The following is a 27,111-nucleotide window of genomic DNA, read 5'->3' on the forward strand; positions in this document are numbered from 1 at the left end:
GGCCGAGGCACACGGATTACCTGAGGTCAGGAGTTCGAGACCAGCCTGGCCAACATGGTGAAACCCCGTCTCTACTAAAAAAAAATTACAAAAATTAGCCGGGTGTAGTGGCACACTCCTGTAATCCCAGCTACTACTTGGGAGGCTGAGGCAGCAGAATTGCTTGAGTCTGGGTGGCAGAGGTTGCAGTGAGCTTAGATCGTGCCACTGCACTCCACCCTAGCCGACAGAGCAAGACTCTGTCTCAAAAAAAAAAAAAAAAAAAAAAAAGATGGTTAAAACAGTAAATTTTATGTTCTCTGTATTTTATCATATTTTAAAAATCAAAAAACAAAAGGCAGTTGAGGTTAGGCATGGAGGCTCAGGCCTGTAATCCCAGCACTTTGGGAAGCCGAAGCACGTGGATCACCTGAGGTCAGGAGTTCAAGACCAGCCTGCCCAATATGGCAAAACCCTGTCTCTACTAAAAATACAAAAAATTAGCTGGGTGTGGTGGTGGGCACCTGTAATCCCAGCTACTTGGGAGATTGAGGCAGGAGAATCACTTAAACCCGGGAGGGGGGCTGGGCTCGGTGGCTTACGCCTGTAATCCCAGCACTTTGGGAGGCCAAGATGGGCGGATCATGAGGTCAGGAGATCGAGACCATCCTGGCTAACACGGTGAAACCCCGTCTCTACTAAAAATACAAAAAATTAGCCGGGCGTGGTGGCGGGCGCCTGTAGTCCCAGCTACTTGGGAGGCCGAGGCAGGAGAATGGCGTGAACCTGGGAGGCGGAGCTTGCAGTGAGCCAAGATCACGCCACTGCACTCCAGCCTGGGCGACAGGGCAAGTCTCCATCTCAAAAAAAAAAAAAACCCGGTTGGCGGAAATTGCAGTGAGCCAAGATCTCGCCATTGCACTCAAGTATGGGTGACAGAGCAAGACTCCATCTCAAAAAAAAGGCAGTTGACAGGAGCAAGGAGCCTGGTGAGGAAGCTGTGGCATTTGACCCGGCCGTGTTGCTATGGGCCAGGGTGGTCCTACTAGAGGAGCTGAGTGGGAAAGAGCACAGGGGACATGCTGAAGGCCTGGGTGTGGGGATGAGGCAGAGATTGGGGGCACCTTGCAGGGTCGTAGCAGGTGATTGCGGTGAGATGGAGGAAGACACCTGGGGTACTGCTCCCTGCCCAGCTCATACGTGTGTCCCAACCGGAACACTCCTGTCCCTACACTGCTCTAGGCTGTCAGAGACATACAGAAGCTGGCCCAGCCAAGCCCAGGGGCTGCAGGGGACATCCCCTTGTGTCCCCAGTGATCTGCAGCTCTCAGACACCCACAAGCACAGCGCCTCTTTCCCAGCCCAGCACTCTCAGTGGGGAGCCAGGTGGGAGAGCAGGCTCGGAAGGGGACCCAGGCTTACGCAGCGAGCCGGGCAAAGCTGGAACTGGGGCCCAGGCCCTGGATGCTCTGGCATGTGGTGGAGTCCTGGGATACTGAGGGGAGGGGACAGGGCATGGGAGTGCGGTGCTCTCACCTTTGATTTGAACTCATTCCCCAGGGGACAGGGGAGGCCTCCTCAGGATCCACAGATGCCCAGTCTCCCGAGAGGGGCCTGGTCCCCATGGAGGAAAACTCCATCTACTCCTCCTGGCAGGAAGGTAAGTCGGAGGAGGTGCAAGGGCAGCCTCAGCCCCCCACACCCAGGGCCGGGTCTTTGTGGGACTGACGGGTCTGTCCTGGCCAGCTGCCACAGTGGGCGAGTTTCCCGTGGTGGTGCAGAGGACTGAGGCCACCACCCGCTGCCAGCTGAAGGGGCCCGCCCTGCTGGTGCTGGGCCCAGATGCCATCCAGCTGAGGGAGGCCAAGGGCACCCAGGCCCTCTACAGCTGGCCCTATCACTTCCTGCGCAAGTTCGGCTCCGACAAGGTGAGGTGCAGGGGTGGGAAGGGTGGGGGGCTGACACCCTGGACCCTCCTGCTAATCCCCACCCGTGTCCCCTATGCCCAGGGTGTGTTCTCCTTTGAGGCCGGCCGTCGCTGCAACTCGGGTGAGGGCCTCTTTGCCTTCAGCACCCCCTGTGCCCCTGACCTGTGCAGGGCTGTGGCCGGGGCCATCGCCCGCCAGCAGGAGCGGCTGCCAGAGCTGACCAGGCCCCAGCCCTGCCCCCTGCCACGGGCCACCTCTCTGCCCTCCCTGGACACCCCTGGAGAGCTGCAGGAGATACCACCAGGACCTGAGCCACCCACCTCCAGGAGGATGCGCCCGGCCGAGCCCGGACCCCAGAGCCTGCCGCTACTGCTAGGCCTGGAGCCCAACGATCCAGCGTCTGGGCTCTACGCCTCAGTGTGCAAGCGCGCCAGTGGGCCCCCAGGCACTGAGCACCTCTATGAGAACCTGTGTGTGCTGGAGGCCAGCCCCACACTGCACGGCGGGGAACCTGAGCCGCACAAGGGCCCCAGCAGCCACAGCCCCACAACCAGTCCCATCTACCACAACGGCCAGGACTTGAGCTGGCCCGGCCCGGCCCACGACAGCACCCTGGAGGCCCAGTACCGGCGGCTACTGGAGCTGGATCAGGCGGAGGGCACAGGCCGCCCTGACCCTCAGGCAGGTTTCAAGGCCAAGCTGGTGACCCTGCTGAGTCGTGAGCGGAGGAAGGGCCCTGCACCTTGTGACCGGCCCTGAACACCCAGCAGAGGTGGCCAGAGGGGAAGGTGCTCCCCCTGGGACAGGTGGGTGGGCTGGTGGGCAAACAGTGGGCCCATGTGGACACACACCTGTGTCCACCCTGGCCTGCAGGAACAAGGCAGGCCGCCTGTGGAGGACCTCAGCCCTGCCCTGCCCTCTTCATGAACAGTGTGCAGACTCGCAGATAATAAAGCTCAGAGCAGCCCCCAGCAGGGGCACTCACGGCACACACCCCTGCCCACATTCGTTGCGGCCAACACCAGCACCCTGTGCTGGTTCCAGGGGCACAGGTGACCTGGGCCTGACCTGCCACCCATGGGCTCAAATCCACTGCAGCAGACAGACGGGATGGAGATCATTAGGACTCCATGTTGCCCTGCACGACCAGAGTGACACGAAGAGGCAGGCGGAGGGAGCCGTGAGGCTTGCTTGTCACACTCAGGAAGGAGCAACATGACACCCGGAGGCCCAAGCTGGGAGGAGGTAGTGGGGGCGGGGGGCGGCTGGAAGGGACTTCAGAGACACCCTCGCCCAAAACACTTGTTCCCTGCTGAAACTCCAACAATTTGCAGATACTTCTGGGAACCCCAGGCCTCAGTCTCCTCATCTGTAAAGGAGAGAGAACAGATGATGTATCAGGCATAATCCTTAATGAGAGTTTTGCTGCGTGCCTACTTAGTGCCAGGCGCTGGGGGACACGGCCGTGTTCAGGACAGCCTTGGTCCTGTTCTCCCGGAGCCGACATTCCAGCGGGGAGAGAAGTTTCCTGAAGACTTCCATGCTGTGTTCCCTCCTCTGCTCCTGCTCCTGTCGCCATCCTAAGCGCCAGCCATGCACGCAAGCATCCTGCCTCCGGGCCTCTGGCTGCTCAGCCCCTCACTACAACTCCACCTCAGCTGCCCACACGCCTGGCCCATCCTGAACCTCATTTTCATGACGGACACACAATTCTTGCTCCTGCCGAAGCCTCACCCTCTGGCCACCTCCTCCTTCCAGCTCACTTCCTTTAGCACGGCCAGTACCACCCCTGCCTAGCCATGTCGACCTGCAGGGACCCTTTTCTGGCTCTTCGAGGCCTCTGCCCACCGTCCCCTCTTTGTTCTCCATAGTCCCTTCCCCCGTTCTCTCTCGTTTCATCTTATTGGTCTGGCAAAGTCCCCGGCCTTGGGTGAGCCCAGACCTCCTCTGTGCCTGCACACAGCTGCCCACAGCCAGAGAAATCCATTTAAGCAGAGTGCCTGCATCCTTCTTAACGGTGCAAGGCAGGCATTCCCTGCCACCAGAGACCCTGTTCCCTGAGGGGCAGCTTTTCTCCTCCCCAGAACCTCCTGTCTGTCCCCACCCAGTGTCTCCTCAGGCATGTTGGGGAAACAGGTCAGGCTGTCCCACCACATCTGCAAGTGTACTGGCATCCATCTGTCTTCTTCCTACCCCTACAGGAGAAACTGTCTGTCCCCAGCTACGCTCTGATCCCGGCTCCTCTCACCTCAGAGCTTGGAAAATTGAGCTGTCCCCGCTCTCTCCTGGACCCATTCATCCTACCAGCAGCTTTTCCAGCCACACGAAAACATGCTCTGTAATTTCACATCTTAAACCTTCCCTTGACCTCACATTCCCCTTCGGCCACCTCCCTGTTTCTCTGTTCCTCTTCACAGCAAAAACTGTTCAAAAGAGTTGTTGATTACTTTCATTTCCACTTTCTCACCCCCATTCTCCCCTCAATTAACTCTCCTTCAACCCCATGATGCCATTATGTGGCTTTTATTAGAGTCACCAACCTTATTCTCCAAAACAAAAGCAACAAGGACTTTGACTTCTCAGCAGCACTCAACTCTGGTTCTTGAAACACCCCCGTTAACTTGCTATTCCTCCTACCTCATAACAATCTCCTTCCCAGCCTCTACTGCTGCCTTCTCTGAGTTCTTCCCAGGGTCCTAGGCTCAGATATAGTGTAGCTCAACCCTGCTACACAAAGAATCTCCTGAAAGCCTGTAAAAATGTCCATGCATGTTCTGTGAGTGACCTACCAGGAGAATAAAAAATTTTTAAAATCAAATGCCCATGCCTGGTCCCACACGCAGGGGCTCTGATTTCATCAGTCTGGGTAGGTGGGGTCTGGGCATCCATGCTCACTGGATTTCCGGATGATTGTATTATGCAGCCTAGGCTGGGAACCACTGGCCTCAGCAAGCCAGTCTTTCTCCAGGTGTCACAGATCCTCTAGGTGCTAATGACCCCGAAGATCTGTCTTCAGTGCACACCTCCCCCTGAGCTCCAGATTGAGGAATCCCACTGCACACGAGACATCTGGATGTGGAAAAGGCATCTCCAGATCCCCTGGGTGAAAGGGGGTTGGGGGAATGGAGACTCTGGTGTTCTTCCAGGATGTGTGTGGACACAAAACTCAAAGCCTGGAGGGATGCTAGAGCCATAGGGAGGAAGATTTCAGGTCACTTATTCATACAAGCACTTCCTGATGGGTAAGGTCTTAGAGCAAGCTGAGGCCAAGAGGCTGGCAGTCAAGGTGCTGCTGCAGGCACCCCCACTCCCTACAGTGGCAAGCCCAAGCCCAGCCCCTGGCAGCTCAACAAATCCCAGGACACACTGAAGGTCACCCAGAGAGGGGCATGGCTAGAACCAGAGCCCAGGACTCTGGGTACCCAGCATGGCATCCTTTCCTTCATTACAAATCTGAGCTGCTTTGTTTCCCAGGGATTTCTGTGATACTCCAAGGGGACTGTGGGAAAGAAAGTCCTGGGAAACCACCAGGATTCTAGAGGCCTGGCCTGGAGCCCCGGGAGTCTCAGCCACCAGAGGGCGCTGGGTCCCTGTCCAGGTCCAGTTGCTACGCAGGGGCTGCCTGTGCTGGAGGATCCCCAGGGGACACAGACCAGAGCCTTGCACCAGCCCAAGGCATGGGAGCCTGGGGTCCTCTCTGCTGGAGGACTGCCAGGACCCCCAGGCTGCCACCTCTTCCTTTGCTCATTTGCTGTTTCACTTTGTCAATCCTTTCTTTCTTCGTGTGTTCATTCACATCCACTGTGTGCAGGCCCTGGGGAAATGTTAGATGAGACACATAAGCTGTGTGTCTTCATTGTCCTAACAAAGAACACGCCCTGGAAAGAGCACCGCAGAGAGTCCCCATTCCCCCCTCTCCCTCCACACATGGAATCTGGAGATGCCTTTTCCACATCCAGATGTCTCTGGTGCTGTGGGATTCTTAAATAAACAAACACTTCATACAGAATGTGAGATGATGGAGATGCTATGGCGAAAAATACAGCAGAGGGAGGGCCTGGTGTGTGATGCGGGTGAGGCGTCCAGGGATTGCTGTTTCAGCTGTGATCAGGGAAGGCCCTGGGAGGAGGCAACATCTGAGCAGAGACCTAAATAAAGTTGGAAGCCTGTTGCTGAGATACCTGGAGAAGTGTTTCAAGGGCCGGGCACCGGGCACGGTGGCTCAGGCCTGTAATCCCAGCACTTTGGGAGGCCAAGGCAGGTGGATCGCTGGAGGTCAGGAGTTTGAGAGCAGCCTGACGAACATGGAGAAACCCCATCTCTACGAAACATATAAAAATTATCCGGGCACGGTGGTTCATGCCTGTAGTCCCAGCTACTCGGGAGGCTGAGGCAGGAGAATCACTTGAACCTGGGAGGCAGAGGTTGCAGCGAGCCGAGATCACACCACTGCACTCCAGCCTGGATGACAGAGCGAGACTCCATCTCAAAAAAAAAAAAAAAAAAGAAAAAAAGGTTTTCAAGGGAATGGCAAGTGAGGCCTGAGGGAGAAATGGTCTCCTGCAGAATGTGGGTGAGAGGTTCCATGGTGGCGTGATTCTGGCTTTAAAAATATCATTTTGGCTGCTTCATGAAGACTCTGGAAGGGGCAAGGGTGAAAGCAGGGATGCCCGTTAGGAGACTGTTACAGGGTCGCAGGCACAAAATGGCAGTGGCTGGGACAATGGTGGCAGCAGCGGTTAGATGTGAACATGTTGAAGGTGGAATTTGCAGAATCTGGGGGAGAACAGAAGAGAAAGGAAGGATAACTTCATCGTTTCTGCTGAACCAGTTGGATAAATGTTGGTGGCACTTCTTGAAGTGAGGAAGGAGTTAGGAAGGTGGGAAAGGCACAAGTTTGAATTGGGCCATGATGATCTGAGATACCTAGTACAGTGGTTCCCCATCCTTTTTGGCAGAAGGGACCGCTTTCATGGAAGACAGGAAGACAATTTTTCCACAGACTGGGGGTGGGGTGGGGATGGTTTCAGGATGGTTCCAGTGCAGTACATTTATCATTAGATTATTTTATTTATTTATTTATTTTTTGAGATGGAGTCTCGCTCTGTCACCCACGCTGGAGTGCAGTGGAGCCATCTTGGCTCACTACAACCTCTGCCTCCCGGGTTCAAGTGATTCTCCTGCCTCAGCCTCTCAAGTAGCTGGGATTATAGGCATATGCGCCACCATGCCCAGCTAATTTTTGTATTTTTAGTAGAGAGGGGGTTTCACCGTGTTGGCCAGGATGGTCTCGAACTCCTGACCTCAAGCGATCCTCCCTCGCCTCAGCCTCCCAAAGTGCTGGGGTTACAGGCGTGAACCACCGCACCTGGCCCATTTATCATTAGATTCTCATAAGGAAAGAGCAACTTAAATCCCTCGCATGCACAGTTCACAATAGGGTTCACGCTACTATGGGAATCTAATGCTGCTGCTACGCTCAGCTTCTCCGGCTTGCCGCTGCTCACCTTCTGCTGTGCACCCCAGTTCCTAACAGGCCACAAACAGGGAGTTGGGGACCCCGATCTAGTAAACATCTAGGCAGGGTTTTGGATAATGGAGTCTGGAGTTCCTGGGGAGAGGTCAGGCTGGCCATGAAACATGGGATGCCTTGGCATATAGGTGGTGTTGAAAGCCACAGGACAGTACGGGGTCTTAGGGGGTGAGCATAAAGAGAGGCGACATCAGATGGCCAAGGCCAGAGGCAGAGGAGGATGGGAAGGAGGGGCCAGTGGGGCAGGGGGAAGCTGTGAAGCCAGGGAAAAAGGGTGTTTCGGGGAAAAGGATCAACCTGGATCACTGCTGCCCCTAAGCAGGGCAGGATGAAACTGAACCACCACGGATTCCATGGCCCGATGGCCTCCAGGCCACAGGGGACGTTGAGAAGAGAGACCTCAGGGGACTGGTGCGGACAAGAGCCTGCCTGGCATGGCTTCAAGAGATAACTGAAGGAAAGCAAGTGGAGACGCGATAAATAGACAACTCCCTGGAGGAATTTTACTCTCAAGAGGAGAATTAAAGGGTAGTAGCTGGAGAGGGATGTGGGGTCAAGAGAAGGTCTTTAACGATGAGAACTCTCACGGCGGTTTGTGCAGAACAGGGTGGGTGGAGAGAGGGGAGAACTGCAGCGACCATGTCCTAGGAGGAGCTGATGGGCCGGGACCACCAAGCGAGTGGAGGGTGGACGCCCCTTCCCTCACCCCGACACCCGCACGCGCTCAGTGTCCGCGCCGCCGGCCCTAGTGCCCCGGCCGGGACTCTGAGGACGCCTCCAGGCGGCGCAGTCCGCTCTGGCCAAGGTGGAGCGGGGCGCGGCGCTTCCGACGGTGCGCGGGTCGGCTCGCGGTTGCAGGGATGCGAGCGAGGGCAAGGCCTGCAGGCCAGGGACCCCAGGCGTCCGCTCCTGCCCTGTTTTCCTGCCTTCGGTAGAGCGTTGCGCAAATCTAGCTTTAAACGCCCCTGTCCCCCTCAACTTCCCGACCTCGACCTGTCTCCCCCAGCCCCTCTGATTTAGAGATTCTGCAGTCCCCGAGGGTTGCGCCTACGATACCGACCCTCGCAGCAGCCCTGCGAGGCGAGTATGATCGTCCCATTTTTCGGAGTAGCAAACTAAGGTTCAGAGACTACTAGGGCCCAGGTCGGTCTGGTTTGAAGGTCCGCTTTCCTCTCCCTCCGCCAGCGAGCGGTGCGAGGGACTGGGCGAGGAAGCGCCTCCCTAAGGAGGCGACCCGCAGCTCCGGCCCCTTCCCGACTCCGCCCCGCTGCAGGGCCCGGGTCGGCGAGGCCTCTCAGCTCGAAGCCCGACGGGACTTGGTGATTGGGCGGGGCGGAAGAGCTGGGTGGGGCCTTCCACCAGCAGAGAGAGTCTAGTGGGCGTGGTCGCGACGAGGGCGTGGCCTGGTGCCCCGCCCCTGTCCGCGCGCTCAAAGTGGAGGGTGGCTGCGGGGGCGGGGTCAGAACACTGGCGGCCGATCCCAACGAGGCTCCTTGGAGCCGGACGCAGAGCAGCGCCCTGGCCGGGCCAAGCAGGTATCGACGACCGCGCGGGGCGTCTTGGGCTGGACCAGGCGGGCGCCCGGGGCCTGCTGAGGACCACAAGGGGCACTGGGGGTCGTGGTCCAGGCTGTGCTTCCTCCCGCTGGCCCTGGCCCCTGCCTCCGCCCCCGCCCCCGCCTTCCTGCCGCTAAGCCGGCTGCGGCGGGGTCGATTGGCGCCTGCGCTGCTTCCTGCGGCCGGGGCCAGTCTAATGCATGGGGCCCGGGCGGGGGACTAGGGGGAAACTGAGTCACGTCGGTGTGGGAGCAGTTCCGTGTGGGAGGCACCACCCCCACTGGGCTCGGGGAAGGATCCCCCTCCAAGCTATGCTTTAGGGTCCCAGCCCCCATCTGTCTCCACAGGGGCCGCACCCCGCTCCCGCCTTCCCCTTCTTCAGCACCCAGGGGTCCCGCCCTGGCTCCCAGCAGCCTGGACTGGTCCCGGAATGGCTAGGAGGATCCGCTGCAGCCGCCTCCCTCCCCTCCCCTCCCCCTCGCGTCCCAAGCCCCCGTGTGCTCCCTCCGCTGGCTCTCCGCACAGTGTCAGCTTACACGCCTTATATAGTCCGAGCAGGCTCCAGCCGCGGCCTGCCTGCCGGGACCTGGGGGCGGGGGAGAGGAGAGCCGGCCCCTGACTCACTCGGCCGCCCGAGGCTCCAGGCTGGCTTAGGGGGAGGCCGCGCCAGTTTAGTCCCTCGGCCCACCCCTAGTTGCAAAGAACCTCAAGCCTGGATTCAGGCACCCCTCACCGTTCCAATCCCAAGGGGAGGGAGGCTGCTTCTGTCTTTCAAAAGTGAGGTCCGCCAGCCAGCAGCCCAGGCCAGCCTGACAAAATACCTGCCTACTATGGCTTGGGTGTGCTCAGGGGCTGCCCGTGCCTGCCTGGCCCCTGTCCAAGGCTGGTATCCTGAGCTGGGCCGGCCTGCCTGCCTGCCCGCCCACCATGCTGGCCACTCGCCTTCTCTTCTCTCCTCTCAGGAGCCGGCATCATGGATTCCTTCAAGGTAGTGCTGGAGGGGCCAGCACCTTGGGGCTTCCGGCTGCAAGGGGGCAAGGACTTCAATGTGCCCCTCTCCATTTCCCGGGTGAGCCTAGGTTTGGGGAGAGGGGCTCCCCCAGCGGTCTTTCGGTGCTCAGGTCTCCAGAGGGTGATGGGGGGAGTCCTAACAGGAGCTGGTCAGGGGCCAGCAGGCCAGGAGATGCCTAGGTCCAGAGATGTAGTGGTACCTGCCCGCCACAAGGGCTCCCAATGAGGTGGATACTGGGAGGGAGCACCCAGGCTTCTTCAGCCCTGCACTGTACCCGATGCTGTTCTCCCAAGCTCCTGTGGCCACCTCTGAGGGCCGGAGGGAGGCTCATTGTGCAGGATGGGAGCCTAACATTTCCAGGAGGTATCTAAACTTGAGGTGGCAATGCTTGGGGCCAGGTCCCAGGCAGGACACTGTGACTATAGGATTTCACTTCAACCTCACTGCTGCCCAGGGAATAGCAGTCGTCATCCTGTTTTTCCAGAGGAGAGAAGAACTCATGGAGAGGTGGCGGGGCTCGCTCATCGAGTCCACGGTGAAGCAGGGATTGGAACTGAGGCACAGCATGGCGTGCTTTTTTGTGGGTAGAAGGGGTCTCTCCCCAGCCTATGTAAGGACCCACATCCACTGTTCCCATTCAGGATGTGGTGGCCTTTGACCCCAAGCAGAAGTGTAGGACGGGGCTCCGTTCTAGGGGCTTAACTTCAGCTTCCAAGAGCCTGCCCTGGTGGGGGTGGAGCTGGAGGCTGGCTCCTCCCTGTAGCAGGGGGATTGCCTTATAAGCCCAAGAATGCAGCCCCACGCTGGGATGGCCAACAGTGGCTGCAGTCTGCAGAGCTGAAAAGGGCTGGCCTAGGCCTGGCCCCCTGAACCCCACTGGTGGGCCTCTCAGCTGGTCACCAGGCTGCAGCTCCAGCTGTATGGTCCAGTTGTGAGACACAACAAATTGCCATCCCAGAGTGGGTGAGGCCAGCCTGGGGGCTGGCATCTCTGACTGGCCTGGGGGTCAGGAGGGGGTGGGGACTTCCTGCCCCTATATCCGCCTGCCCTGAGAGACCCACCCAGGCGCCGGGTAGGCAGGCAGATGTTGTCAGGAAGCCCAAGGCAAGCCCAGCCTGGAGGGGCCCAGAGGGTTGTGGCCTGAGGAGGGGCTCAAGGTGGAGTCTGTCTGTGGGAGCTGGGCGCGGGGGTTAGGGTAGGCAGGGCAGCGGCGCTCTTCTCAGGGGTCCTTCCATGGCGTTCTCCTGGAACCTGCCCCGCCAGCAGGTAGTGAGGCAGTGGTTGCCCTATCACACACATCCCCCTACATAGCCCTCACACAGCCCTGAAACCTACCTGACGTCCTGCTCCCTGGGAAAGTGCTGGCCCAGTGTGTCTGGGGAGCCTGAACCTCAGTTTCTTCCCTGATGGAGATGACTTTCAGATATGGCCTGTTGGGGGCACTCCGGGCTCCGGCTCCCTGGTCAGCATCCCTGGCATGTGGGCGGGGCCACTAGCTGATCCCAGCCCTGGAGTTGGACCTGGGCCCACATGGGTGGGTGAGGTGGGCTTTTCTGAGTTAGGCCAGCCCCCTCCCCCTCCCCTGACCCCAGAATGGAGGGAGGTGGGAGGGGCAAGGGCTGGCTGTGGGCCCAGGCCTGGGAGATGAGGTAACGTCTGGGACTGGGGGGCTGGGCTGCTCAGGCTGACTCACCCCCACCTCATGCAGGGTCCAGCCCCCTGGCTTTTTCCCTCCTTGGTTCCTCTGGCCTTACCCTGCCCCTGGCCTGAGCCCCTCCTTGCCTGTCTCCAGCCACCCGCCCAGCACTGTCTCCTGCTCTCCTGCTGCCCTCCCCACGCTCTGAACACCCCTCATCCTCTGTGCTTCTTGCCCTCCTCACTCTGGGAAGGGAAGCCGTCCCCGCCCCCACCCCCTCTCCAGGAGCCAGCTAGCTGTACCCCAAGACCCCCACCTTGGGCTCAGCCCACAGCTCCCAGGAGCCAGCCCTGTGGGCAGGGAGTGGCTGGGCCAGGTTTCCCTTCTACTGACTCACCATGACCTTGAGTAAGTGACTTCCCCACGCACGGTATAAGGGGTTGATTTAGTTGAATTGAACTAAAGGTGAGGGAGTGGCTCAGGGTGTCTCCAGGTGGGCTGACCCCTCAGTTGGGCCCCCATGTGGTGGAGCCTTAGGGTCAGAGACACTTCCTGGCCCTGCCTCTTACTAGCTGGGTGACTTGAGGCGAGTTGTTTAACCTCTCTGTGTACGTTTGCAAGTGCAAAATGGGTAAAATCCCAGATTACTCCACAAGGTTGTTGGAAGATTCAGTGTCAATATGTAGCATACTTGGTGCTCAAAAAACTGAAGCAACTCTTCTTATTTAGTGAGTGAGGAAGGGGCCACCGAGCTCTCTTAGCCTTCTGACCTCCTACGCAAGCAAGAGGTCATGTTGAGCCCAGCTGGCCTTTCTTTTCCCGGTGCTGTCAAGCTCTGTGCCTGGCTGCCCTGCCGTCTGACATCTCTCTGAAACCTCTTGCCTCCCCTCTCCCTGCCTCAGCTCGGTCTGTGCACTGACCCACCTGAGGAGCCTCCTGGGGCCACTGGCAGCCTGGACCCCCCAGATCCCCCCCACCCAGTGAAATTGTCTTCCAGCACTGCCTCACAAAAGCCTACTTGATGCAGTGCCAGGCCTCTTGCCAGATGGCTGGGTTGTCCCTTGGGCTGGGACCCAGTCAAGCTGCCCTGCCTGTGTTGCTGGGGCTGGGCTAGAGGCCTGGAAGGGGTTTATCAGGGTCACCCGCTCAGGGCCTGGGAGATACCCACTCCCAGACATTAAAACTGCCAGTGGCCCCTCTACCCTCAAAGCCAAGTCCTGGTCCCTTCCCCTGGCATTCAAAGCCATCATAAGTGAACTCTCACCCGCTAGGCAGCACACCCCATTCTCCTTTACGGAGGCCCACCGCTTCCTCGAAGTCATTCCTGATGGTCTCAGCTCATGCTGGTGGCAGCCATTTCTCCCAGCCTACTGTCTCTACTCATTGCCACAGGAACCAGCGACTCCCAGCTCGAGAGCCTGAAGGATTGGGGTCAGGAGAAGTGGGCAGTCGAGGGTTTGGGAGTGACAGCCATGTATGGCCTATGAAGCCCCAGCTGTCAACTTAGGTCCCATTCAGGCAGTGTTCACAGGGAACCGGGAGATAACAGGGCCTGTTCCTGGCTCTCGAGGGGTCCCAGCAGACCCCTGTAGATGGCCCCCGACAGGGTGCTGGGGGTAAGAGGTCCCTAAGAGCCCTCGGTGGTTTCAGGGAGGAAGCTTTCCCCGCATGGGCCAGAGGGCATATCTGGTAGGTGGAGTGGCCTGGGCAGGAGGCCAGCAGGAGCCTCAAGGGCAATGGTCCTCCTGAGAAACTTGGGCTTTAGCCTGAGCGTGGCTGTTTGTGGACATCCTCTCAATTTCTGGACTGTGGGGGAGGCTGGTGGCAGTGAATAGATAAGCATCGTGACTGGAGAAGCTCAGGTGAGCGCCACCTGAGGGAGAGGGTCGTGGGGGTGAATGAATAAGCAGTGTGACTGGGGAAATTGTGAAGCTCAGGTGAGCGCCACCACCTCCTGGGTTGCTTTAGTGTCCAGCAGCTGCCTAGAACTATGTTGAGTGAAGAGCTGTCTGGGTTCTGGAAGTGGGGCAGCTTTGGGTGTGGCAGTGTTACCACCATCAGCCTGGCTTGGGTCTGCAGGGTCCAGGGCCTCGGTCACTTTGCTTCTCTCTCCGCAGCTCACTCCTGGAGGCAAAGCGGCGCAGGCCGGAGTGGCCGTGGGTGACTGGGTGCTGAGCATCGATGGCGAGAACGCGGGTAGCCTCACACACATCGAAGCTCAGAACAAGATCCGGGCCTGCGGGGAGCGCCTCAGCCTCGGCCTCAGCAGGTATGCGGGTGGGCATGGATGGGTGCGCCGGCGCTGGCAGTGGGGATCCCCCCGGGCCCGGCCCGCTGTCACGCTTTCCTTCTCCTCCAGGGCCCAGCCGGTTCAGAGCAAACAGCAGAAGGTACGAGGCTGGCCGGGACATCGGGGCGGTGGGCGGTGTGGGCTTGGACGGCCAGGCCTGCTCTCCCTCCTGGCACATTCTCGGTACCCCAATCCCTGGCCGGGAGTGGAGGGCAGAAACCGGAGCTAAGGCGGGTCTAGGGCCCTGGAGTTGAGCCAGGGGCTGCCGCACGGTCCTGGCACCACGCATGTCCGCCTGTCTGTCCGCCTGCTGCCTCACGCCGCCGGCGCTGCGTGCTCGCCCGCACTCGGTCAGCCCTCAGTCCTGCGTGGACGGAGATCACCACTCCCAAATGAACCTCTTGAAACCTGAGTCGTCCTCTCCCCGTAGCCTCCAGACAGATGTTGGGGGTGGGGATGGGGGGCTGGAGCTGCCGCTGTCCTCTGCTGCAGGCGCCCCACTTCCACCCAGGCCCCCACCCTACCCTGCCCGCCCGCCCTGCCCGGCTGTGTCTCTGCCCAGGCCTCCGCCCCCGCCGCGGACCCTCCGCGGTACACCTTTGCACCCAGCGTCTCCCTCAACAAGACGGCCCGGCCCTTTGGGGCGCCCCCGCCCGCTGACAGCGCCCCGCAGCAGAATGGGTACGTCGGCCCCTGCCCGCCCGTGCCCGTGCCCGTGCCCGCGCCCACGCCCACGCCATCAGGCCCCCTGTGGCCCCACGCCCGCTGCCCGCTGCTGCTCAGTCTGTGCTGCGCCCCAGCCTGGCGGAACCGTGCGGCAGCGACCCCTGGCGGCCGGGGTGGGGCTGCAGGCACAGGGTCCCTCCCGAGGCTGTGGCGCCTTGCAGGGCACCGCCCTGGGGAGGGGTCTCTGAATGAGGCCGCGCCCCTCTGCTGGCGGCTGGGGGTTGGGTTGTGGTGTCGGGCCAGCTGAGCCCCAGACACTCAGTGCCGACTTGCCCCCGGCTGTTCTGACCCCTCCCCGTCTTTCTTCCTCTCCTGTGTCTGTCTCTTTGTCCCTTTATCTGTCTGTCTGTCTTATTTCCTTCACAGGTGCAGACCCCTGACAAGTCAGTGAGCCCCCTCTGCCTGTCCCTTTCTTCTTCCTTTTGGCACTCTGGGTGGCGGCCCCTCCCCACCCTGGCTGCCCTCCTCTCCACTTCGCCCTCCTGTCCTCTCACCTACCCGCCCAGCAGGGCTCCTGGCCTCACCCTTACCCACTCCCTCCCATCACTGTAACCCAAACCCACATGCACCAAATCCTGGGAGGGGCTGCCCCCACCGCCCACCCCCAGTGTGGGGTTCTGAGCCACACCCTCCCCACAGACAGCCGCTCCGACCGCTGGTCCCAGACGCCAGCAAGCAGCGGCTGATGGAGAACACGGAGGACTGGCGGCCGCGGCCGGGGACAGGCCAGTCGCGTTCGTTCCGCATCCTTGCCCACCTCACAGGCACCGAGTTCAGTAAGTGCCAGCCCAGGGCAGGGGGTACTCTCCTCGCCCCCAGCCCAGGCGTGAGCCCTGACCCTGTGTCTTTTTTGGTCAATGCCTGCCTCTGCCGTCTCAGTGCAAGACCCGGATGAGGAGCACTTGAAGAAATCAAGGTACAGGGACGGGCACCAGCCCCTCTTCCACCTCCTGCCTCTTCCATTCCAGCTACTGCCCTATGTCTACTCCTGAGGCTCCCAGCTGGGGCTCTCAATTCTCCCTCCCTTCCTTCCTTCCTTCCTTCCTTCCTTCCTTCCTTCCTTCCTTCCTTCCTTCCTTCCTTCCTTCCCTTCCTCCTTCCTTCCTTCATTCCTTCCCTCCCTCCTTCCTTCCCTCCTCCCTCCCTGCCTCCCTTCCATCTCTCCTTCCTTCCACTTCTTCCTCCCTCTCTCTCTGCCCCTCAGGGAAAAGTATGTCCTGGAGCTGCAGAGCCCACGCTACACCCGCCTCCGGGACTGGCACCACCAGCGCTCTGCCCACGTGCTCAACGTGCAGTCGTAGCCCGGCCCTCTCCAGCCGGCTGCCCTCTCTGCCTCCCTCTTTCTGTTCCTCCTGCCCAGGGCACCCCCTTAGTGCCTCCAGCTTCTGCCTACCTCACCCCCCACTTTCCTGCCCCCGGCCTGAGCCTGCTGCTGGCCTGGCCCTGGCCACCCGCCTGGGTTCATCTGACACTGCCTTCCCTCTTTGCCCTATGGTACTGCTGTCTGCCAGGTCTGTGCTGCCTTGGGCATGGAATAAACATTCTCAGCCCTGCTTGCTCTGCCTGTCTTCTATCTTTGTGGACCTGGTTTGCATTTGGGTTGTGGGGGTGTTTCGTGGTTTGGACTCAGTTTGGGCCCTGCCGTCCTCATTTTCAGTGGGAGGGGGTACCTGGCAAAGGGGCCCTGCCCTGCCATCACAGATGGCTTCCTGGCATGAGGGGAGCCCCGGGAGCTGCCTCAGAAGCGGGAGCCCTGCCTCATCTCCCAGCTATAGACCACACACCAGCTAACTGGATGTTGCTAGGAGAAGCTGCCCTTCCCATCCCTACCCCAGTGGGACCTGGAATCCAACTCGGCAGTTTCCATGCCCCCAGGCATCTCCCGTGGGGCCAGCAGGACCCAGGTTGGGGGGTGGGGCCATGCCAGGAAGCTCAGCCATGCAGGGCCTTGAATGGCAGATCTTGCAGCCAGGTGCCCAGGACAGAAGCCCCAGCCCCAGCCTCATCTACACCCCAGGAGCCCTGGCCTGGTGAGAGGGAGTGGGCTTGGGCCTGGGCAAGGGTGGGCAGCCTCCAGGGGCATGGGGGTGGTGGGCTTCTGTCAGCTGCCTGGGGCTCCACCCCCGTCCTTTGGGGTCCCTGGGCACCCCTTTAGAGCCACTTTCCCCGGCAGGCCCTACCGCCCCCAGCCCTACCAGCCGCCCGCCCTGGGCTGTGGACCCTGCGTTTGCCGAGCGCTATGCCCCGGACAAAACGAGCACAGTGCTGACCCGGCACAGCCAGCCGGCCACGCCCACGCCGCTGCAGAGCCGCACCTCCATTGTGCAGGCAGCTGCCGGAGGGGTGCCAGGAGGGGGCAGCAACAACGGCAAGACTCCCGTGTGTCACCAGTGCCACAAGGTCATCCGGTGGGTGGCCTGTTCCCGTCCGACCCTGGCTTTCCCATCCTGCTGCCCAGCCCCACCTGTCTGCCCACCCGTCTTGCCTCAGCTGCGACTGGGGGGAATAAGGATTCAGTTCCCAGCTGGAGTAGGAGTAGGGACCTGGGCTGTGTCCTCCGATTCTTAATCCCACGATACCTACCCCAGCCCACCCACAACAACTGCTAGCAGCATCTGCCCTGGCGAAATGGCCGAAGGGCCAACCGTAGGCTGAAGCTGCACCCTACCTTTGCTGCTCTCTGGGCAAAGAGGGTACCTCTGCCCCTCCTTCCTGCTCTCTGTCTCCCTCTGCTCTCAGAGCATGCAGGCCTGGAGCCACTCCCTCTGTGCACTGCCCCATGGGGCCAAGTAGAATCAAACACCCCCTAGCATCAGCGTGCCAGATTCTAGAGCCTTCCTAGTCCTCAGGCCTGGCCTGCTCTCGACTCTGTCAGCTCTTTTTTTTTTTTTTTTGAGGCAGAGTCTCACTCTGTCGCCCAGGTTGGCGTGCAGTGGCGCGATCTTGGCTCACTGCAACCTCTGCCTCCTGGGTTCAAGAGATTCTCCTGCCTCAGCCTCCTGAGTAGCTGGGACTATAGGCACCTGCCACCACGCCCGGTTTATTTTGTATTTTTAGTAGAGACGGGGTTTCACCATGTTGGCCTGACTGGTCTCAAACTCCTGACCTCAGATGATCTCAGGCCTGCCTCAGCCTCCCAAAGTGCTGGGACTACAGGTGTGAGCCACCACACCCAGCCGACTCTGTCGGCTCTTGCCAGGTAGAACAGGCAGGCCAGCAGGACAGGGCAGCTCCAGGGTTTGCCCATGGGCTCCTCAGCCTTCATGAGGCTCCAGTCGCCAGCCCTTCCTCCTGGGGTCCTCCCTGCTCTAAAACTGCCTCTCCTGTCATCAGCAGTTCAGTGTGGCGGGCTGGCTCTGCAAGCTTCATGGCTGCCATGGTCACTTCTACCCTATGTGGAAAATAGGGAGAATGAACCCTCCCTCCCAAGGCCTCCCGGTGGGTGGTCAGTCAACCTGAAGGGGGCCAAGACCCCCACCTCTCTGCATGCGCTCCCTCTCACCGCTCTCGCCTCCCTGCAGGGGCCGCTACCTGGTGGCGCTGGGCCACGCGTACCACCCGGAGGAGTTTGTGTGTAGCCAGTGTGGGAAGGTCCTGGAAGAGGGTGGCTTCTTTGAGGAGAAGGGCGCCATCTTCTGCCCACCGTGCTATGACGTGCGCTATGCACCCAGCTGCGCCAAGTGCAAGAAGAAGATTACAGGCGTGAGTAGGGCTGGCTGGCGGGGAGGTGGTCCCAAGCCTGTCAGTGGGAAGGAGGGCTGCTGGGAAACCCTCAGTCCGGGTCTCTCCCCGAGTGAGCCCTCCGGGTCCTTACCAGCCTAATAACTGGGCTGCTGTACTGGCCTCACCCTGCATTAGTCAGGATGCTCTTAACAAATGACCATGTTCCTGCTGAGAAACCGCCCAAGGCTGCAAAGAGCATGAGGACCAAGCCAGGAGAAGCCCTGGGCCCTCCTGACTCCCACTTTGGGCTCTCCCTGCCCTGGTGAAATGACAGAACGGCCAACTTGACACACTGAAGCTGCTCTGTCTCATGCTTCCTCCTTATTTCTGGATCCAGAGCCAGGGCTGCCAGGGGTAGCCAGAGAGCTTTGTGTGGTGATGTTAACATTAGTGAGGTTTACCTTGACCACGAGCAGTGGGAAACTCAAAATAATGGTGGCTTATTCCTCATCTAAAAACATCCAGGGGTGGGTGGTCTGGGACGGGTCTGGTGGACCCAGGCTCTGCCTTGTTGCTTGACTGTTGGCAGCACCTGCTTACTTACCACTTACAGTGCAAGATGACACTTCAGCCTCTGCCAAAATGCCCACCTTCCAGCCAGCAGGAAGTTGGAAGGAGAAGAAAGGGGACAGAGCCCCATGGTGTCCATCCTTAGAGGATGCTGCCACCTGAACCTCTGCTTCCATCCTGTTGGTCAGAACTCAGTCACATGACCACACCCAATGGCAAGGGAGGCTGGGAAATACAGTCTTTATTTTGGGCACCCATGTGTCCAGCAAAATTGGGGGTTCCATCAGTAGGCAAGAACAGGAGAATGGCCGAGTGTGGTGGCTGATGCTTATAATCCCAGCACTTTGGGAGGTCGAGGTGGGCAGATCACCTGAGGTCAGGAGTTCAAGACCAGCCTGGCCAATATGGTGAAACCCTGTCTGTACTAAAAATACAAAAATTAGCTGGGTGTGCTGGTGCACCTGTAGTCCCAGTTACTCGGGAGGCTGAGGCAAGAGAATCGCTTGATCTTGAGAGGTGGAGGTTGCAGTGAGCCAAGATCGTGCCACTGCATTCCAGCCTGGGAGGCAGCAAAAAAAAAAAAAAAAAGGGCAAGGCACAGTGTGGCTCACACCTGTAATCCCAGCACTTTGGGAGGCCGAGACGGGCGGATCACGAGGTCAGGAGATTGAGACTATCGTGGCTAACATGGTGAAACCCCATCTCTACTAAAAATACAAAAAATTAGCCAGCGTGGTGGCGGTCGCCTGTAGTCCCAGCTACTCGGGAGGCTGAGGCAGGAGAATGGCGTGAACCTGGGAGGCAGAGCTTGCAGTGAGCCAAGATCGTGCCACTGCACTCCAGCCTGGGTGACAGAGCGAGACTCTTGTCTCAAAAAAAAAAGAAAAGGAGAAATCTGCCTCCCAGCCTTGGGCTTCCACCCTACCAGCCCACACCCCTGGTAGAGCCCCCTCTCCCACCAGCTCAAAGGCCAAGTTCCCTCACTGTGACCTTGCCTGCTCCTCTAAAACAGGCAACACCAGACAGTGAGAAGAGCCAGCCAGACATGGGCACAAAACCTGTTTCTGTGATCTACTAGCTGTGTGAGCAGGGGCTAGTTGCTCTCTCTGGGCCTCACTAAAGAGAAGGGTGGCACTATGCTAGGGCCAGCACAGTTGCAAGGTAGATGTAAGATGGGGTACAGGTGTTGTGGAGGGCAGAAACGCACCATCCGAAAGCTACATGTCACCCACACTTATGTCTTGCTTGGCCCACACTGTTTCATTTTAAAATCAGTAGCCAACAATTTAAAAAATCAGAAGATTTGCCTGCATGACGTGGTGGCTCATGCCTGTAATCCCAGCACTTTGGGAGGCCAAGGTGGGAGGATTGCTTGAGCCCAGGAGTTCAAGACCAGCATGGGCACCATAGCAAGACCCCTGTTTCTACAAAAAAAAAATTAGAAAATTAGCCGAGTGTGGTGGCATGCACCTGTGGTCCCAGCTACTTGGGAGGCAGAGGGAAAGTGAGATCTGCCTATTTCTTTATGTTTAATGATAGGGTCTTGCTCTGTTGCCCAGGCTGGAATGCAGTGGCATGATCACTGCTCACTGCAGCTTTGATCTCCTGGGCTCAGAGGATCCTCCCACCTCAGCCTCCCAAATAGCTAGGACTAGAGGTGCCCACCAGCATGCTCAGCAGATTTTTAAATCTTTTTGTAGAGATGAGGTTTTGCTATGTTGCCCAGGCTGGTCTCAAACTCCTGGCCTCAAGTGATCCTCCCACCTTGGCTTCCCAAAGCACTGGGATTACAGACGTGAGCCACTGCGCCCAGCAGATTTCTCTTTAACACCTAGATTTCAGCCTGAGCCAGGCAGGCATTCCTGAATGAACCAGTAGTACTGCTCCCAGAAGAAGAGGTGCTCCTCCGTGTGACACAGTCCCCACTTGGCCCTTGCAGGGATTGGATCTGGGATCCCTGGATTTAAACTCAGGGCCATCCTCATAACAGCCTCACAAGGCTGGGATTAGCTTCCCGGTTCACAAGGGAAGAAACAAGACTTGAGAAGGTCAAGGTCTGGCCAAACCCACAGATCTCGGACCCTCATACCGCCTTGAGGCCGCATGCTGCCCTCTGCCTGCTCCAGATGTGAATACTCCTGGCCTGGCTGGCCCCGAGGGTCCTAGGGATGAACAGCCTCGCCCAGGGAGAGCTCAGCCCCTTGTGCCTCTGCCCCCTCCTACCTCCTGCGGAGCCCAGTCGACTCACCCACAAAGGGCCAGGCACTGTGGGGATAGATCAGCTAACAAAACAGTTGATGCTTCCTGCCCTTCTGGGCCTTACATTTTGGCTGGAAGAAGAGGGGAGAGGCAGACTGTAAGCAATAAGAGCAATAAGTAGGTTGCCTGGAAGTAATGTTAGATCACATTACGGAAAACAGGAAAGAGCAGAGCAAGAAGTGCTGGGGCGTGGTGCAGGGAAGGCAGCTGGCTGCTGCTGGTGTGGTCAGAGTGGGCCCTCGTGGAGAAGACTGCATTCGAGCAGAAACTTGAAGAGGGTGAGGGGTGAGCCTTGAGATATCTGGGGCAGAGCAGTCCAGGCAGAGGGGACAGCCGGTGTCAAGCCCAGGACAGGAGCGTGCCTGGTGTGCCAGTTTCAGGCAAGAGGCCAGTGTGCAGAGGCAAGGTGAGAACGCAAGGGAGAGCAGTGGAGGAGACGGGCGGGAACGAGGTCACACCTGCTGGCCTCCAGCCTCTGCATGGGGCTTGGCTCTTGCTGGGAGCAATGGGAGGCAGCACGGGGTTTCATGCGGGGGGATGTAGCCTGTCTCGGGTTGCAGGGGCCTGCTGTGGCAGCTGGGACCAGAGAGAGGAGCTCGTAGGCCAGTAGTGTGTGGTCCCAGGGGCCAGATGGCCGTGGCTTACCTTGCTTCAGGGAGGCTGTGAGAAGCACTCAGAATCTGGATGTGCCTTGGGGGTGGGCCCCACTGGATTTCCTGGTGGCCCTGGTGTGGGGTGTGATAGGAGGGTGTGTTTGGCTGCAGCAGACAGGAGAATGGAGTTGCCATCCACGTGATGGGGATGGCTGTGGGAGGAGAGGTTTGGGGTGAGGGAATCAGGAAGTGAGTGCTGGACATGGCAAGTCTGAAGGCGCAGTGGCCGTCCACTCAGAGACCTTGGAGTTGGAGATGGAGGTGTGGGAGTCCTGAACAGTTAGATGTAGTGTTTACTGTGAGAAGCAACAGGGCTCGCAGCCAGCCGTCCTGTGTTCCCGTCCCAGGGGACGGCGGGAGGGGCCTGAGCCTGCCGAGTGACTGGCACCTCCTTCCAGGAGATCATGCATGCCCTGAAGATGACCTGGCACGTGCACTGCTTTACCTGTGCTGCCTGCAAGACGCCCATCCGGAACAGGGCCTTCTACATGGAGGAGGGCGTGCCCTATTGCGAGCGAGGTACCCACTGGCAAGTGAGGGTGAGGAGGGATGGTGCATGGGGCAGGCATGAATCCAGGTCCTCTTTCTCTCTGCCCCCATTCTCAGACTATGAGAAGATGTTTGGCACGAAATGCCATGGCTGTGACTTCAAGATCGACGCTGGGGACCGCTTCCTGGAGGCCCTGGGCTTCAGCTGGCATGACACCTGCTTCGTCTGTGCGGTGAGAGCTCCACCCCTCGAACTCAGCCCCAAGCCCACCGGCCCTCTGTTCGTTCCCCGGGAGATACAGGAGAAGTTGGGAACGGGCCTCTCCTGCTGCCCCCAGTCCCATGTGACTGGGCCTTTGCTGTCCTTAGATATGTCAGATCAACCTGGAAGGAAAGACCTTCTACTCCAAGAAGGACAGGCCTCTCTGCAAGAGCCATGCCTTCTCTCACGTGTGAGCCCCTTCTGCCCACAGCTGCCGCGGTGGCGCCTAGCCTGAGGGGCCTGGAGTCATGGCTCGGCATTTCTGGGTAGGGCTGGCAATGGTTGCCTTAACCCTGGCTCCTGGCCCGAGCCTGGGGTTCCCTGGGCCCTGCCCCACCCCCCTTATCCTCCCACCCCACTCCCTCCACCACCACAGCACACCGGTGCTGGCCACACCGGCCCCCTTTCACCTCCAGTGCCACAATAAACCTGTACCTAGCTGTGTCTTGTGTGCCCTTCCCCTGTGCATCCGGAGGGGTAGAATTTGAGGCACATGGCAGGGTGGAGAATAAGATGGTTTTCTTGGGCTGGCCATCTTGGTGGTCCTCGTGATGCAGACATAGTGGGCTCATGGTTAGTGGAGGAGGTACAGGCGAGACCCCATGTGCCAGGCCCGGTGACCACAGACATGAGGGGAGCCACTGGTCTGGCCTGGCTTGGAGGTTAGAGGAGGGTAGTTGGGACGGGCATGGTGGCTCATGCCTATGATCCCAGCACTTTGGAAGGCCAAGGCGGGCAGATCGCTTGAGGTCAGGAGTTCGAGACCAGCCTGGCCAACATGGTGAAACAACGTCTCTAGTAAAAATACAAAAATTAGCTGAGTGTGGTAGGGCATGTCTGTAATCCCAGCTACTCAGGAGGCTAAGGCGGGAAAATCACTTCAACCTGGGAGGTGGAGGTTGCAGTGAGCTGAGATCACACCACTGCGCTCAAGCCTGGGTGGCAGAGCGAGACCCTGCTTCAAAAAAAAAAAAAAAAAAAGAAGGGTAGTTGTAGTCGGGGGTGGATCTGCAGAGATACGGTGTGGAAAACAGCAATGGCCACAGCAAAGGCCTGGAGGGGCCAGCTGCCGTCCAAACAGAAGGTGGGGCTGCAGAGGGTAGCCCTTAGGTCCTGGGAGGTCACAAGTGCCAGGGAGTAGAGCTGGGGCTGTCTCTTGAGGGCAGGGCAGGGCACGGCACAGCAGAGTTTGAAATAAGTTTGTGTTGTATTGTAGAAAAGAGGCCCCAGACACTGAGGGAGTGCAGGAGGGAGGCTGGGAGGAGGAGTTGCAGCAGCGGCCTAGGGGCGGGGGCCAGGCAAGGGAGGGGCAGAGAGTAATATGGCAGAGATGGGAGCCAGTGGCAGGTCCGGGGGATGAGGGATGGAGAAGAAGGACAGCAGCTTTGCCAGGCATCTAGCCTATACCAGACAGGCTCACATTGTCTTCCGCGAACCTCCTAGCAACCTTGCGCCATGTCTGCAATCTCTTACTTCATTTTTTCTTTTTTAACTTTAATTTTTTTTGTTTTTAAGAGACAGGATCTCCCTAGGTTGCCCAGGCTGGTTTCAAACTCCTGGGCTCAAGCAATTCTTCCTCCTTAGCCCCAAAGTGCTGGCATTACAGGTGTGAGCCACCGTGCCTGGCCCACTTATTTTCTAGATGAGGCACAGAAAGGTTGGGAGACTTGACCAAGGTCATGCTGTCATTGAGCCATGAGCCAGACTAGAATCCGGGCCTGAAGCTGGGTGAGCTGTCCCAGGACTGGCTGGCATTGAGTACCATTTGTCAGCGAGCATCGCTCTGGGAAGCTGACTTCTGCCCGGTACCTGGAGGACTGTAGGCCTTGGTGGTGGTGCTGTCACTCCAGGGCTTCCTGCCTCTCACTGATGCCCGCACCACCCTAGAGGGACTGTCATCTCTTCTGTCCCAAGCCTGGACTGGAAAGACGGAAGAGAAGCCTTAAGTAGGCCAGGACAACTCAGTGTGCCATGGCTGCCCGTCCTTCAGGGGTCCCTGGCATGAGGACCTACAACACATCTGTTAGTCTTCTCAACAGGCCCTTGGCCCGGTCCCCTTTAAGAGACAAGAAGGGCTGGGCACGGTGACTCACACCTCTAATCCCAGCACTTTGGAAGGCTGAGGCTGGAGAAGGGCTCCAGCCTAGGAGTTCAGGACCAGCCTGGGCAACATGGTGAGACCCTGTTTTGTTTTGTTTTTTGTTTTTTTGAGATGGAGTCTTGCTCTGTCGCCCAGGCTTGAGTGCAGTGGTGCAATCTCGGCTCACTGTAACCTCCACCTCCCAGGTTCAAGCGATTCCCCTGCCTCAGCCTCCCAAGTAGCTGGGACTACAGGCTTGCGCCACCATGCCCAGCTAATTTTTTTGTATGTTAGTAGAGACAAGGTTTCACCATGTTAGCCAGGATGGTCTTGATCTCCTGACCTCATGATCCGCCCGCCTTGGCCTCCCAAAGTGCTGGGATTACAGGTGTGAACCACTGCACCCGGCCTGGCAAGACCCAGTTTCTACGAAATATTAAAAAATTAGAGGCCAGGGCTGGGCGTGGTGGCTCACGCCTGTAATCCCAGCACTTTGGGAGGTCAAGGCAGACAGATCGCCTGAGGTCAGGAGTTCCAGACCAGCCTGGCCAACACAGTAAAGCCCTGTCTCTACTAAAAATACAAAAATTAGCCAGGCATGGTGGCACACGCCTGTAATCTCAGCTACTCAGGAGGCTGAGGCAGGAGAATTGTTTAAACCCGGGAGGCTGAGGTTACAGTGAGCTTGAGATCGTGCCACTGCACTCCAGCCTGGGCAACAGAGTGAGACTCTGTCTAAAAAAAAAAGAAATATATATATATATATATATGGCCAGGCATGGTGGCTCATGCCTGTAATCCCAGCACTTTGGGAGGCTGAGGTGGGCAGATCACCTGAGGTCAGTAGTCTGAGACCAGCCTGGCCAACATGGTGAAACCCTGTCTCTACTAAAAATGCAAAAATTAGCCGGGTGTGGTGGCGCACGCCTGTAATCCCAGCCACTCAGAAGGCTGAGGCAGGAGAATCCCTGGAACCCAGGAGACAGAGGTTGCAGTGAGCCGAGACTGCGCCGCTACACTCCAGCCCGGGCAACAGAGCAAGACTGTCTCAAAAAAAAAAAAAATCAGCTGGGCCTAGTGGTGCATTCTTGTGGTCCCAGCTCCTTGGGAGGCTGAGGTGGGAGGATCACTTGAGCCCAGGAGGTTGAGGCAGCAGTAAGCTGCACTCCAGCCTGAGCAACAAAGCGAAACCCTGTCTCTCTTTTTTTTCTTTTTTTGAGACGGAGTCTTGCTCTGTCCCCCAGGCTGGAGTGCAGTGGCGCAATCTCGGCTCACTGCAAGCTCTGCCTCCCGGGTTCACGCCATTCTCCTGCCTCAGCCTCCTGAGTAGCTGGGACTACAGGCGCCCGCCAACACACCCGGCTAATTTTTTGTATTTTTTTAGTAGAGACGGGGTTTCACCGTGTTAGCCAGGATGGTCTCGATCTCCTGACCTCGTGATCCGCCCGCCTCGGCCTCCCAAAGTGCTGGGATTACAGGCTTGAGCCACCGCGGCCGGCGCGAAACCCTGTCTCTTAACAAAAAAAAAAAAAAAAAAAGGAGAGAGACAAGAAGGGTCTCTGCTGCGTTCTCTCTTGGAATCCTGCAGAATGAGTGCAAAGCTTCGTGTGTGATTTTCGTGGTTTTTTTTTTTTTTTTTTGTCTGCCTGCCTGGGCCTCCCAAAGTGCTGGGATTACAGGCGTGAACCACCATGCCCGGCCTCGTGTTATTTTCATGATGTCTTGCCGGAGTGCCTATATGTCAGTGCCTGGCATATAGTGGATGCCCAGTAAGTGTTCGTGGAATGATCACGAGGTGCCTGTGGGACATTTAGGAGACACATTCAGGAAACAGCTGAAGATTCAAGTCTGGATTCACCTCCACTTCAATTCGAGAATGAATTTGAGACAGGCTCAGGGCAATCAACATAAATGCTGGTCACCGAGTCCTAGGGAGAGCCAGGAGTGAGGCCCACACAAGGAGCACCAGGAGTCAAGCAGGTGGGATGTGGTTTTCTTTCAACCTGGACATCCTTGGCATGTTAACCACAGAGGAGCTTTCACTTCCACAAGGAAATGTGCTCTCTCCCACTTCTCTTGAACTGTGAAGCCCTCTCAGTCCGTCCTCGGTTCCCATGGATACAAGCGAGAAGGGCACAGGGATGGATGGTAACTGTAGCCGGGAGCCCGTCTGGGAACGCCGAGCAGCACAGCCAGATCTGCCAGTTTATCGACAGCATCCAGAGGTTCAGATTTGTATGTGAGATCTGGTGTTTGAATATTGGCAACTACATTAGATTTTTTAAAAATCCTATTAGAAAAATAACAAATGTGGGCCAAATCCAGCATGAGGACGGCCAGGGCCCAGCATAGTGAGGAGGTGAGATGCCGGAACGCCAGCATGACAGCACTGGGCAGGGACAGCACAGCCAGGGCAGAGGACAACCTCCAGGGAAGGGGCAGGGAAGCCTGGACAGGGCAAGAGCGTGTCAAGAA

The 27,111-nt window shown here is 58.4% G+C and overlaps 2 protein-coding genes across 6 annotated transcripts in view; both read left to right on the plus strand.

Annotated features, from left to right (window-relative positions):
* The window catches only part of DOK3 (docking protein 3), an 8,922-nt gene extending 5,355 nt beyond the window's left edge, over window positions 1-3,567 (plus strand). For 2 of the 3 annotated variants that reach the window (XM_058440163.1, XM_032158686.2), the window contains 3 exons: window positions 1,540-1,639; window positions 1,726-1,907; window positions 1,989-3,567. In XM_058440163.1, the coding sequence (XP_058296146.1) occupies window positions 1,540-1,639; window positions 1,726-1,907; window positions 1,989-2,666 (960 nt within the window). In that variant the 3' untranslated portion in view covers window positions 2,667-3,567. The remainder of the gene's footprint in view (window positions 1-1,539; window positions 1,640-1,725; window positions 1,908-1,988) is intronic. The other variant, XR_009213908.1, reaches the window with a different exon arrangement.
* Window positions 3,568-8,896: 5,329 nt separating this feature from the next.
* Window positions 8,897-22,998, plus strand: PDLIM7 (PDZ and LIM domain 7). 3 transcript variants are annotated; one of them, XM_032158693.2, is made up of 13 exons: window positions 8,897-8,975; window positions 9,959-10,065; window positions 13,762-13,913; window positions 14,004-14,034; window positions 14,497-14,615; window positions 15,300-15,436; window positions 15,540-15,576; window positions 16,629-16,690; window positions 16,834-17,068; window positions 18,182-18,362; window positions 22,204-22,324; window positions 22,412-22,527; window positions 22,664-22,998. In XM_032158693.2, the coding sequence occupies exons 2-13, from the start codon at window positions 9,970-9,972 to the stop codon at window positions 22,748-22,750; spliced, it is 1,374 nt and encodes a 457-aa protein (XP_032014584.1). In that variant the 5' UTR covers window positions 8,897-8,975; window positions 9,959-9,969; the 3' UTR covers window positions 22,751-22,998. The 3 variants fall into 3 exon arrangements, with proteins under 3 accessions (XP_032014584.1, XP_032014585.1, XP_032014587.1); XM_032158694.2 differs by lacking the exon at window positions 14,497-14,615 and adding an exon at window positions 15,027-15,043; XM_032158696.2 differs by lacking the exons at window positions 16,629-16,690; window positions 16,834-17,068; window positions 18,182-18,362; ... (1 more) ...; window positions 22,412-22,527; window positions 22,664-22,998 and adding an exon at window positions 15,865-16,213.
* The last annotated feature ends 4,113 nt before the right edge of the window (window positions 22,999-27,111 follow it).

The sequence above is a fragment of the Hylobates moloch genome, unplaced genomic scaffold (genome assembly GCF_009828535.3).
Source record: "Hylobates moloch isolate HMO894 unplaced genomic scaffold, HMol_V3 SCAFFOLD_6, whole genome shotgun sequence".
Lineage (NCBI taxonomy): Eukaryota > Metazoa > Chordata > Mammalia > Primates > Hylobatidae > Hylobates > Hylobates moloch.

Bases quoted from the DNA above. Each gene is read 5' to 3' on its own strand.
- PDLIM7 (XM_032158693.2), top strand. From the start codon at position 9,970: ATGGATTCCTTCAAGGTAGTGCTGGAGGGGCCAGCACCTTGGGGCTTC. The intron at 13,914-14,003 runs GTATGCGGGTGG...CTTCTCCTCCAG, and splicing joins CTCAGCCTCGGCCTCAGCAG to GGCCCAGCCGGTTCAGAGCA. The intron at 15,577-16,628 runs GTACAGGGACGG...CAGATCTTGCAG, and splicing joins GAGCACTTGAAGAAATCAAG to CCAGGTGCCCAGGACAGAAG.